Source organism: Mya arenaria, chromosome 16, assembly GCF_026914265.1.
Source record: "Mya arenaria isolate MELC-2E11 chromosome 16, ASM2691426v1".
Classification (NCBI taxonomy): Eukaryota; Metazoa; Mollusca; class Bivalvia; order Myida; family Myidae; genus Mya; species Mya arenaria.
The window spans coordinates 1,667,902-1,681,615 of NC_069137.1; the positions used below are offsets into that span (position 1 = coordinate 1,667,902).

The window sequence follows — 13,714 nt, forward strand, 5'->3', positions numbered from 1 at the left end:
ATACAAACACCAATCAAATCTCATATATATTTCAAGCAATATTATTGACAACAGCAATGTGTGTTGGATAACAATTATTTCTTTTTCATATATTTACAGTAAAAAAATGACGGGGCAAAATATTAGAACCTAAACGACAAGTCATATACAAATTTCAACCACAGTAATGAAATGAGGGGGCACAATATGAGAGCCAAAACGACTAGTCAAATACAAAATTACAAACTGTTAAATTCGAAACAGAATATGTGGGAATACACATTTATTAATAATTGAAGTAATATTATTTTCAAGAAACACATATTAATCTCAAATTGACACTCAAAAGATTTATATCACAAACTATTGATTAGATCAATGTTGCAAAATCACAAATATAACGTTTTAAGAAGATGTATATTCTACTGCCTTGGCCAAAGCGCTTGTCACAAAAAGGTTCCCATTTGAAGAACGTTGCTAACTTTTAAAAAGTGCTGAACAATCAGCCTGATGAACGACTAATTGGACGAGTAAACTGAATATTTATTTGACTTAATTTATACAATATGGTTTGCTATGTTTGAAACATCAAATGTGCATGTGATTGCGTGGTTTTGTTCGGTATTACTCTGTGATATAATGTTCGGTAACGTTCGGTCATATTCGGTCTTGTTTTTTGACCAAGTGACATACGCTAACTTGAATATTCCCACTATCAAGCAGGATATTCCCCGAGTGGGTGAGCTAATAGGCTTGTAAGAACGCCTCGCGAACCAATTCGAGGATATTTGTAATATTGGATTTTGCTGCATACGTTACGGGCTCTCACAGGCTGGTATATTCAAGCCGGAATTGGCTTCAAGAGAATACCTGATGGAAGTTATTGGATAATGGCTATTACTTGCTTCGGTTTACGTGGTCTTTTTGACAGGAATATAAATTGCTAACTGTGAGTTTGGAATGTAATATATTCTTGTAGTGAGCATTTATTATTATTATTATTATTATTATTATTATTATTATTATTATTATTATTACTATTATTTATTATTATTATTACTATTATTATTATTATTATTATTATTATTATTATTATTATTATTATTATTATTATTACTATTATTTATTATTATTATTATTATTATTATTATTATTATTATTATTATTATTATTATTAAATTGCATTGAATGATAGTCAACGTAATATAGAGCTGTATTTGTATTTTATTTGATAACCAAATTAGTTATGATCGTTTAAACGGAAGTATGTTCGTTATTGGCCGACGCATATATCTTTGTTTATTGCGAGGTAGTTTTCTATGTTTTTTCTGTTCTATTTCATTCGTATCTTGCTTGTATGACTTCATTCTGGAGTTTAATAGCGTTTATGATTTCATGGTCGTGTTGTACATAAATTTATTACCAAATTAATTAATGAAACATTCAAATGATAAACGCAAGAACATATGTAGTCCCTTTTGCAGTGTCGGTGCTGTTGCTAGTTTCATCCTCGAGTCGTTGCTGTCGTCGTCATCTAGTTCTATATTGTCGTTCATATGGTAGTTTATAATATGGACCAGATTATTGTGCTGTTCAACAACTTTATCAAAACGTACAAATTCGACAAATAAGACGCCATCAATTTGTATCAATGTCCCGAAAGCCTTAAATGGTTTTCTTCCGAGCATTGTTCAATCCGAAAAATGTACGTTTCATATATGAAGCTAATTGGAACAACAACTTAAGATTTTTAATGTTCAACTATATTTTAATAGTTTTTACTTAAATAATAAAACTTCAAATAAATTTACATGAATGTAACGATATTTTGATTAACTTCAGCTGACTACTGATATGCCCGAATGCGTAAAAAATATGGATACTATGGTTGAACACATAGAACCTGATAACCCATCTGTAAAGTAAATTGGTGAATGTTGTATATGGGTGCTTGTATGTGTGTGCGTGTGTGTGTGTGCTTTCCAAAAACAACACTTGTGGACGCAGCATCGACTTGGATGTTGTGTTTTATTGCAAGTCCTGATGCAAATAATAAAAAATGCCTTCAAAAGTGTAACCAGGTTTTATATTCGTGCGTTCTAATTCCAAAGGATATGTTCCATGCAGGCGTAGGATATTTGACCTCTATCAATCTGCATTGAATATGTGTATATTAATTTCATTTATGACATCTGTGTTGACGGCTATTTAAATTAGATGTTATATCAAATGATTAACTATGCAAAATAAAGCCATTTTAATAGACTAAATACTTTGTTTAAAATAATCTAAGGAATAAATATATTTTATCATAATTGTTATTATATTGAGTATAAGGATATGGAATAAGGTGGATATATTAAGATGTTAAGTCTCATCGAATTTTAATTTGTTGCGAAAGTGTTAATGGAAGGACGTGGAACAGGACACAGTTTTGATTCAAATTACACGTTCATAAGGTAATCCTATAGATGTGTCGTAGGGGCATGCAAAAGTGGTCAGCGGTATCGCAATTATGTATTTACTCTGTTTATTCTAAGTAATGCATTTAATTTATATAATTTCTTATTAAATGTACAGTCCTCGTTATGCAGAGACTATGTCATTTGGATTCAGTATGTAACACTGCTTGACCAATCCGAATTGTGTTTATAAGTAAGGTATATGCTATAAGTGTCCTTTTTCTCATTTATTTTTCACATACAATCTGTATCAGCTCACAGTTTTGAATTATCTGCCTATACAACAACTCTATATATATCGTTCGAATAAACATGTATATAAAATAAAATATACCTCACGCACGCACACATACTCATACATTCGCACACCCACACATACGCATAAACATACACAAAAAAACACAAGCTCGTATTTTATGTATACAAACACGCACTTATACACATGCATACAAATATGTTTACACACACGTACTCGTACACATACATACGCATACGTTCAAATAATGTTATACGATCGCCTATACCAGCTAATGTTTTCAAAAAAGTAATTTAACTATAATATTTCATATGTTTAATATTTTAGCCATTCGATTGACATTTTTATATGGTTTAGTATGTATTATTATATCAAAATATGTTGTTAGTTTATGTACTATCCATTTTTATTGCAGGTATCAAATCTATCGTTGTTTGACGATAATTCCATTTTAGTGCTTAATTTCAAATACATCAAATATGCATCAAAGCATAGTGTTCTATTATTATACTTGATTGAGTGTATATGAAATTTCATTAAGATGATAAGAACATTACAAATCCTATCGTATTTGGATTTCTTCACGGCTTCACGTTCACCTATTACGTTATTTTTTGTTGAAGTTGAACATGTTTAATTAATTCCATAGTTGTTGAGTTTCTTACATAGCACTCCCAGTTCAATATATGCAATACCTGAATTACAGAACGAACAAAAGCTACCATCGACAAATTTGAACTTTAAAAGCAGTTTGTTAGTTGTTATTTTATTTTAAAGAAAGTTGTGGTATAAACTACTTAATGTTGTTTCTATTGTGGATGTGTATATATAATAGTACATTTTTTCCATTCAAAATTTACTTCCAGGGTTTTAGTTCATTTTAATTCTGACGTTGTTGTCGTATGAATCAATATTACGCATAGACTATTACTTTTTTGCTTCGATTCTAAAATATTTTTTTCTGAAAGAGACGATTCTGTGAGTAATTCCATCTTTAATTGATTGTATTTTCGTTTCTGTCAATACAGATTTTATGAGAGTACGATTTTCGGTGCCGAATGCCGAATATATATTTAATTTGATTGAAAGCGTAAAAACTATTGGTCCTTTAATCGAAAATGTGTTTGCGTTTTTATAGCAATGATTGTAAAATAGCTTAGTTCCTATATTATGATGTTTTTTTTTGTTATAATTCAAGGCAAAGACTTGTATTGTTCTGCTCCATGCTTCTAGAACATTGTTCAGGAATGTAAAATGACCGGACACTTTGTTAATGAAAGATTTGTCCATTTTAGAAAAGGGGATTTTATATTGGTTTTGATTGCTGTCGTCCAAGGTTCGATTAACCAATACACCTGAATCAATTAAAAATATTTCCAACGTGTGCTAGTTTTAATCATCCATATTCGTAAGGTTTATATAGTATTTCTATTTATATTTTGTCTGGCTTTCCATCCAAGATAAAATTTGAAAATAGCCTTTTTCACAGTTTTACTAACGGTTTGCTTGGACCGTAAATGGATCTTTTATCTTTGGTAGCGTGTACGTTGTAATACTGTTACTTCAATCATCAATGTAAGTTTCTACGCTGCACTTGTTTTAACGTGTAATTTGTTTATCTCCATGTTGGTATTATTGTCGAGTATTTTTGTTTATTATTGTAGAAGGTGATATCTAATGCTATCGCACGTTCTGAAGTGCATATAAAATATTTATTGTTTTTGGTATAGGCCCGAACTTTTTGAAAAGGTTTCTAATGATTTGATCAAAGATTAGAAATATTTTTCAGAACCATCGATAAATTAAAATGCATCATCAACTCAAAACGATTAACCGAATTTCCAACTTTCTTCCACTTCTTAGAGTAGTGTTTTATATAGCTAAATACAATATGTAGACAAGTAGGTAATTTAATAAGTGCACATATATTCCAAAAAATATCGAAAACACTTTTATTTTAAGTGGGGCATGAATGCATAGCCAAATTACTACGCCGCCATTTTATGAATGCAAATTTGGAAGGTCAAATGTGTTAGCAAAAAAAATGCGGATAATCATTGGATCTTAAACATTTTTCTTAGTTTTAGACTGTGTTTCATGATGCATGAATGTTCAGTCATTTTACAGACCAGTCTGTTTCGCTTGAAAACAGGTTTGTTTTCCGGGTAAAGAGTGAATGCCACGTTAGTTTGTTGACAAATTTTGAGGCATGGGCGGGGTAAAAAATATCAGATTATCTGTAAATGGTTGAGTGAATTTTCCGCGAAGCTCGTTCTACGAATTAAAACGACAAACAGTTCCAAATATATGATATACATTTGTGTTTATGTTCGAACAGTTGTTTCCATCTGTTATTTGTTTGGTATGAAAACAAATGTTCGAACATTCAGCTTCAAATCAAGAAAACGTTTGAAAAACGGGATAACCGCTAACATACGGTAAGTTGTTATGTTTCCAAATATATGTTTATTTAAATTTATAAAAAATTTCTTTGAATTTTAATCATTTATTTTGCCAACATTTTCTGGTTCAACGTGAAGCGTTCTGTTTTGATCAAGGGGAAGTTACTACAATAATTTTAAAAGTAGTTCTGAAAGTTGATATTTTCACTCCTTATTTTGCAGTGCAGTGTTGTTATTTCACTGATAAAACCCCATATTTCATCAAAAGCATGAAAGAACTGTCGATATTTAATAAGCTGATTGGTCTCCGATTACAAAGGTTTTCTAAAACATTATCACGTTTTAGAATAAGAGAGAAGGTACCTTGCTTTAGAAGTGGTGTTAATTGACCATTTATTAAGAGTTATATAAAGAGTCAATCAAAATTTTCTGAATTTCGCTCCAAAAAATAATAAATTCCTGCAGTGAGACCATCTGAACCAGGGTTTTTATTAGTTTGCATGATTTTTAACATATGCCCGCATTCATATATTGTAAGTAAACCTTCGCAAGCTTTGGTATTAGTTATGGAAATCTTTCTTTTAGTATCACTAAAGAAGAAGGCGTCATTTCCTCATCTGAGATTGTTTCTTTTTTATAAAGTGTTATAAGTGTTATTGCATTTCGTAGTTCTTTTGTATTTGATATCTGCAATTGGACTTGAAATGAAAGAGTAGTGATTCACAGTGAATCATGTCCTGATCTTTCCGAATCACGTTGGCCCTTAAGAAAGATTAATTGTTACGGAATGATGTTTCCAATCGTGTATTCTTATGAATTGCATGCCAATTTGTGTCAAAAACAGACGTTAAATGTTGATGAGTTTTCAAAGTATGATTGTTCTTTAAACAAAAAGCTTTTTCATTGCCATGATTATTAGTTGCCTTTGGTATTCGTACTCATTTAGTTGTATTCGACCTTATGGATAACGGGATCATGAAATGTGTTCCAAAGAATTTTGAAATCAGTGTCCCGTTTAGCCCATTGCCAGGGGATGCTGACGCGTTTGCATTGATAATAACTGTATTTGACCAGTTTCTTACAAAATGATATAGGTTAACCGGGAAGCGCAGTGGTTAGCCCACTAGCTTCACACCCAGTCGGGACTAGTTCGATTCCCGGGCATTGCGCATATAATTTGATTGGTGGTCACCGAGCTTACGCCAGTCTCCCACACAACACAGAACCTCATTCTCACGCAACACCGTGCCATTTAAAAAGACTTGGCAAAATACTTTATGATCCCAAAAATAATTGTAAAAAATACAGTGATTACGAATCAAACAAATTTGTTTGTGGTTCCGAGGGATACTTTTTCGAGAACGTATTTATAATATCTGCATACACATTGTGTTGTTAAAACTTATAGAATGAAAAGAAATCGAGAATCTTATAGAATATCATGGAAACTATGTTTATTTTAAGAGTTTCTTTCCATCTGTTTCAAATCAAACTGTCAATAAGTCCTGACAGAAGCTGAATATAATAATCTAGTAAAAACCTTGAGTTGATTTATTGTCTGATATTTGTGCAATTTCCTTGACATGGGTAAATAATGGTGCTACTTGATTTGTATCTGCAGTTTGTGTCTATAATGATTTATAGAGCTTATACAATCTAGAGGTTTAGCGTATGTTTCAAGGGCACCATTGCATCATGAGTGTCTGCAGTAGTAAACACAAAACGGTTTAAATCAGTTGGTAGGTAAGGATATTTTTTATTGTTGTGTGATAGCTGAACAAGATTCGAACGAGCGGCATCCAATTAAAAATGGTTTAGTGTTCACTTATTAAAAATAAGAACATTTGACTCAACGTCTTCTGGATTCTGAAGGGTGTATCGGGCAAAGCTATATAATGTCAATCTGCAACGAGTAATTATATTTTGTGAAAAGTGAGATATATAAATTAGTTGAAGTGCTTTGTTTAGGAGATTTTTCTTGACTATAACATGATTTAACAGACAGGGATACCGATATTAATGTTTCCCTGTTAACTGAAATTCTTAACAAATACTGTCAGTTATCTTTGAAATTCCGTAGCAAATGGAATTCATTTGTTTTTTAAAGAGGGTTCAAAGTGACTGGTGTTGGAAATGTTATTTAAGCAATGATATATACAACTGATTTCCGCTAATAACAGAAATTATAAATCTAAAGTAAGATAAGATCATTTATATCAAAAACGAGTAAAAGTCTATGAAAGTCCTATGCTTAAGTTTGGTCATTGGAAATAGTATGTAGCTATTCAGATAATTACAAACATTCACGTAGAATTTTCGTAAACAATATCGGAGGAGGTATTTAAATTGGTCGGGTATGCCACTGGAAACTTAACACCTCTAACGTCAGTGTAATCTTATAGGGACAGCTTCATTTGGTTGCAATTAGTTTGTTGCAATCATATCCTTACATAAAGTAAACACGAAATACAATTGAGAACAAAAACGTGCAATTTGATTGAGGTAAAAAATCGCCAAAAACTGAAATGTGTGTAAAATAAAAGAAACATATGCAATATTTCGCAAAGTGTTTACTTCCACATATTTAATTCAACAGGATATATGCACCATCGTGGATATTAATGTCAATTTTAACTGTAAGTTAAAGCTTCAAGTTGTTATTTGATAACAACCTCGAATTCACGGAAATTAATAACTTTACACATCTTACAGTTTTGGGTGATATGAATGCTTAAGAATGCAATGACGATATTTCATTATTACGATGTTATTTAAAGAAAATACATTTTTTTTCGGTTACTAATGCCAGTTTTAATTTTGCATATAATTACGTTATTAGGGCACATTTATACAGTTGAAATAGTATGCATGCATTCAATATGAAGAAATACAGATCTGCTATTGGGCCGTTATTTTTTATTTATTATTTGCATATTTCAATGGTAGCTTTTTCATCAAACGGTTGTGTTGTTAAAGATAAACACTGCAAACTATTTCAATAATTGGATAATTTGAGTCCTATGTATAGTATTTCGAAGTTAAATTGCTGAAACTTGTGATAGTTTGTACATATCGGCTTTAATTGTATCTGTTTGTTTCAAACATGGTGTCTTTCTTAGTGCATTTTACCTTGAATAAACCCCTTCATTGTCAAATTTGCCTAACATAAAGAAACAGTATTGTGAATTTAATGTATGTAATACAAATGTCAAGAATCTGCCAAGAGACTGGCTGCGCCTATGCGGTGAAGCTGCCGACATTTATTATTGTTGTCACGAGGTTAATGTGACTTTGGTTTGAGTAGTTAACTCAATTTATTGAGTTTGTAGCAATATGTATAATTACATACACACAGGTTCAAACAAAGTTGTAACACTCAGGCTCTATCTCAGCAACCTTCATCGATGGTTAGATGTCAGGAACCACAGCTACCGTCCACAGCTTCAGACTCCCCTGGGAACAAAGTAAATACAAAACACTCTCAGTAAAACTAAACAATGTGGACTGAGGATTAGTCAATTGTAATGGACTTCGGTCGGTGTGAAATCTCAAAACGTAAAAGTTTTAAATAGACATTATAAAAACAGAGTTTTTGAAACCGGTGTAATATTGTTTTAGTATAAAAAATACTCCCAACGTGTAACTTTGTTCTCCAAATACAATTCAGTTTTAGAAGCATTCTGTAAGGAAACAAACAAATTCCATTTTGAAGAACATAAAATAATTCACGATGTTGAGAAACTTCATTTTTGCAAGCTGTCGTGTTATAATCATTACTTCATCGGGAATAATAACGCACGCAATGCATCAACTTTAAGCCGCATTTGATTAGCAAAAACCAAAGAAATCTTATATGTTATGTTAACCGATGCTTCCCTATCACGTCATAGATTCAGCCATTGTTTTGGATTTAATCTATACCTAATATTCAATTAACGTTTTAAGAGCTTTTATTAATTTTGAGCGCCCCATGAAATACATTTATGATACTTAACTTTTTTGTTGCCAACGTTGAGGCATCTCGTTTACCGGGGTTAAATTAAATTCGCCTTTTAGGGTGGTAAATAAAATATCGCTAGTACAATCTTAAATATCAAGTTTATGCTAAAGGAATAAACATGTGGGTTTTAAACGAAATCCCGTGATATTGAACCTCATCAAGTGACATGCGTTATGTCAGTGATTAATTTACAGCATAAGGCAACTTCAAACCTTTGCATTCGATAGCAAAATGAAAATAATAATATGCTAAAAATATGAGCAATATCCCGTAGTGTATTGATCAATTGATAATTTTGCAAAATGTATTGTGTTAATAACGAGGATAGAAAATACAATACATCATTGCACATACTTCGTATTTTATTTCAGGACGAACGTCAAGATGAATGCCAGTCAGGGGTCAGTTCCGGCTTACTCTAGCGGAGTAATAACATCATGCAATTTGTCACACTACTACTATGGCGGGGACTACAACACATTCGATACATCGCTTTATCTGTCGGATTTGGATGCTGATCTATACCTCGACCTGAGTCCACTGAACATCGCTTTGATCGTATTGTACGGATTTATATTCCTGAGCGGATTATTCGGAAATATAATTGTGATAATTTCAATCATTCGCTTCAAAAGTCTGAGGACATTGACAAACTATTTACTTCTGAACTTAACAATTGGAGATATTTTAGTTATCATCGTGTGCATTCCTCTAACGTTGGGTTCAACAATTTACAAAAAGTGGGTTTATGGAGAAATGCTGTGTAAATTATTTCCCTTTCTACAAGGGTCTGCCGTATCAGTGTCTGTTCTCTCCCTTTTGTTTATAACCGGAAGCAGATATGTTGCTATTTATAGACCGCTTGTGTCAAAACTAGTATTTTCGAAACGAAATGTTCGGATAATGATATTTTTCATTTGGTGTGTTTCTTTTTCTGCTATGTTACCTTTGTTGGTAGTGAATAGAGTACGACATGAAATCGAACTGGAAATATTTGAAAGTGTTATTTGTGAAGAAAAATGGAACAGTTTAGACGACAAATTCATATTCAATGTGTTTATATTTATAATCTTGTTTGTTTGTCCATTTATTCTTATGACAATTTGCTATATTGTTATTGGATATACGCTTTGGTACTCACGAAAATGTTTTGTGAACGAAAGTTCATGTCAAAAAAACAAGAACCAAATCATCTTACGACAAAGACGACGAACAGTTAAAATGCTTGTTTGCATTTTAGTTACATTCGGCATATGTTGGCTACCATACTTCGCTGTAAATTTCTGGATAGATGCCAATATCGGCGATGCGTCCAAATCGGAAATGATGTCAGCGGTATATACATACATGTTTCCTCTTGTAATCTTATTTGGACTTTCCAACTCCGCAGTAAATCCGGTGTTTTATTACATAATGTGTCGCGGATTTAGGCGAAGCTTCAATACAATATTGTGCAGTGGATTGCTCAAACGAGGGGAACAGCTGTTGAGACAGTCGATAAAAAGAAAACACACAATGAGTGAAAGTGTCGATACAGCCCAGCTTTAAATATTAATTAAATGCACTGGCAGAATGGAGATAAACAAAGTGTGAACTAATGAAAACGCAGACAAGTATTGAATATATATCATATAATGTAACAGTTGTAAGGTGTTATTTAAAGAAGTTGTAAAATGCTAACGGTGAAAGGTAAATAAGAAACAGAAAATTGCCTGGTTTATGACTAATAAGTCGAACAATGCAGACACATACAATTTTATAATTTAACACATTCGTTGCAATGCATTTGAGTAAGAGAAATGTTAATTTTGTTCGCATAAAATAAAATGGAATGTGTTATTGTTATACCGTCTCCAATTAAGTAAGGTGAATAATCATAAAGTTTAATTATGGTATACAACATATTTTAATTGTTAATATGCATTGTTATGTTTTGTTATATTTTGTGTTAAACTTTATTAAAACGATTAAAAACGAAAGGCGTTTTATTATCATTGTTAATTAAGTAGATGAGGAGGTAATTGCTACTTTCTTAAAATGACATCGTATTGAATTTGGAAACTTTTGGGACAAGCTTATTAGCTAAGGAAATAACGAAATATAATAAGAGTGTTTAGATCATGAACTAATTAAGCCTTATACTGGCAATTTTTTAATTGATCGTTTTTTGCGAAATATATATAAACACGTTTTTTTTTGTGAGCGACTATTTAAAAGTTAAGTATGTGAGGTGTTTATTTAAGTGACTTATTTAAGAAGACGTAATGTCGCTCAAACCGGGCACCTGGCGGAAAAGCAATAGGTAACATAAACTAGCTGCTCGTTCAGGTGCGGCAATATCAGAAACGTATCCTACTGATCCTCAAAACGTTCTTCCAAAATGAAGGCCCTTTGCCTCGCCCCAAAACATTGCCGAACACATCGCAATTAATGATGACCCTAAACCTCGTAACGAAGGATGGTCTCATACCTCGTTCCCAAGAATGGCACCATACCTCGTTTCAAAAGGATAGCCCTATACCTCGTTCCAAAGTATGGCTCCATAACTCATTCTCATTGATAACCTTACATCATTCCCAAGTATGGCACCATACCTCGTTCCCAAGGAAGGCCCCATACCTCGTTCCAAAAGATAGCCCTATAACTCGTTCTCAAGGATGACCCCATACCTCGTTCCCAAGGATGGCCCAATACTTCGTAGCCAAGGATTTTCCTGTGTTTCGGAGTTTATTGACCACGCCCACTATCGACGCAAGTCAATTAATGAAATTGAGATTTGATATGTACACAAGTTTCTAACAAATTATTTCATAATATATCCTTAAAGCTGCACATTTTTTTTTTAAATTCTAATGTTTAGCTGTATCCGTAAATCAGTAATGAAACAAGCTACGGCTCTCATCTCTCCAAGTGGAACTTCTATGTTATTAGACCTTTCTTGCACAACGAATTGACATTTAAATTACATTGAAGCAGTACTGGAATATCACATCAGGTACCGTAATTTAAGATGAGTCATGCGCGAAAACACACAAACATGTATTTCTTTTATTGCATGGTTTATGAAAAGCACAATAAGTCATTTCAATAAAATTGCAAATAAATTTATCCGCTTGCAAGACTTTTAATTAAAAGGGAAAAATATCGTAAAAAAGCGATTTAAGAGGAACTTTTTTACGTCAACAGTGGTATAAAATTACTAGGCGTCATGACGTCAGTTAACAACGATGCATAGGCTTTTGGGTAAAATGAACAAAAAACATATTTTTTTCAACAAATTGATATTTGTAGGTATGCAAGAAACATATCAACTATTTTCTCGGTCCGGATCGACAAATCCGTCCATCTGGTGGTATCCCGCTATCTCGTCGGCGGCTTCTGCTTGTGGCCTAGAGTGAAATTTTCAGATCCATACCGGAATTCATGATATATATAAATAATCTACACATGCAGATACGTGTAAATTTCAGCCAGGATGTCGAACAGTTAATATAATATGTCTATGATTTTTGCTTTATTTAATCTTTATCTAATTATATGCTTGTATTTCAAAAGTGAGAGTGGTCTTGTTGTATTGGTGCCCGTCTCTCACCTATGAGGGTCCAGGTTCTAGCCACTTGATTAGAACTTTATAAATATAACATGAAAAAATGCTTGATACCAAGGAAACGGACACGAAAGCGATCAACTAAGACAAAGGCTCTCTTCACAATACAGCTCACATAATTTTGTAAGCTTAATGCAGTTTCCTAAGAGTATTTTATTTTTGGGAAACTAATGAAATATCAATTTGGTATAATAGTCTTACTAAAACGGACAACTTTAAATACAATTTGGAAATTACTTATTGTCTGATTGCTGTGTACTCTCCTGGATCTAAGTACCGAAAATGATATATTACATTGCGGTAAGCGGAACCCGATTACTCCCAACACAAACTCATATACCGCAGGGACTTAGTTTGATGTAAGCTGAAGTGACAAGGTTACATGATTAGTTCTCGATACCTCGTGGCATAGTGAAGCGCTAGGAAACTGGACCGAATATAATTGGGCGTTGTTAATTGGATGTTCACCATATTAACGCGTTTTTGAAAAAAATATATTTACTTTAACAACGAGTAAACACGAAAGAGTGTCTACCAAATTTACGTTTGTTGTTGGAGTGTGAACGGAGTACCGTATGTGCCAATGATTTTATTAACATACACCTTGGTAGGTGTTGTTTCGGGACTGAGGTCATACTTTGAAATATTTGCCTATAGTTTCACGATGTCGATATGTTGGGAACTATGTTTTAACTGCGTATTAACTTAGCACTAGTTCAGCATTTAATTCCTACATGTTTTGTTTCCTCTTAAATGGGTCGAGGCAATGAGTTGTCTGTATTGCTCTTAAGAAAATGTTTCCGGATGACCTACGTTTGTATCAAACGTTTAATAAGATTCAACATGTGTCTTTCGTGAAAAGAAGGTTGGAATCCATTTGCACGACTGCCACATGAATAAGTCGTTATTGGTAATCGTACAAAATCTCATTCCATTCTCAGCAGCCGCTATTAAGATAACACGTCAATTCTGTGTTTATTGAACGAATACTTCAAAGGTACAGTAGTT

General features: G+C 32.7%; 1 protein-coding gene across 2 annotated transcripts; it reads left to right on the top strand.

Moving 5' to 3' along the window:
- Positions 1 to 820: 820 nt before the first annotated feature.
- On the top strand, positions 821 to 11,057 carry LOC128222584 (QRFP-like peptide receptor). Of its 2 annotated transcripts, XM_052931671.1 has the most exons (3): positions 880 to 928; positions 8,455 to 8,563; positions 9,471 to 11,057. In XM_052931671.1, exon 3 carries the CDS (start codon positions 9,484 to 9,486, stop codon positions 10,645 to 10,647), a length of 1,164 nt encoding a protein of 387 aa, XP_052787631.1. In that variant the 5' UTR covers positions 880 to 928; positions 8,455 to 8,563; positions 9,471 to 9,483; the 3' UTR covers positions 10,648 to 11,057. The 2 variants fall into 2 exon arrangements, with proteins under 2 accessions (XP_052787630.1, XP_052787631.1); XM_052931670.1 differs by lacking the exon at positions 8,455 to 8,563 and having other exon boundaries at positions 821 to 928.
- Positions 11,058 to 13,714: the final 2,657 nt, after the last annotated feature.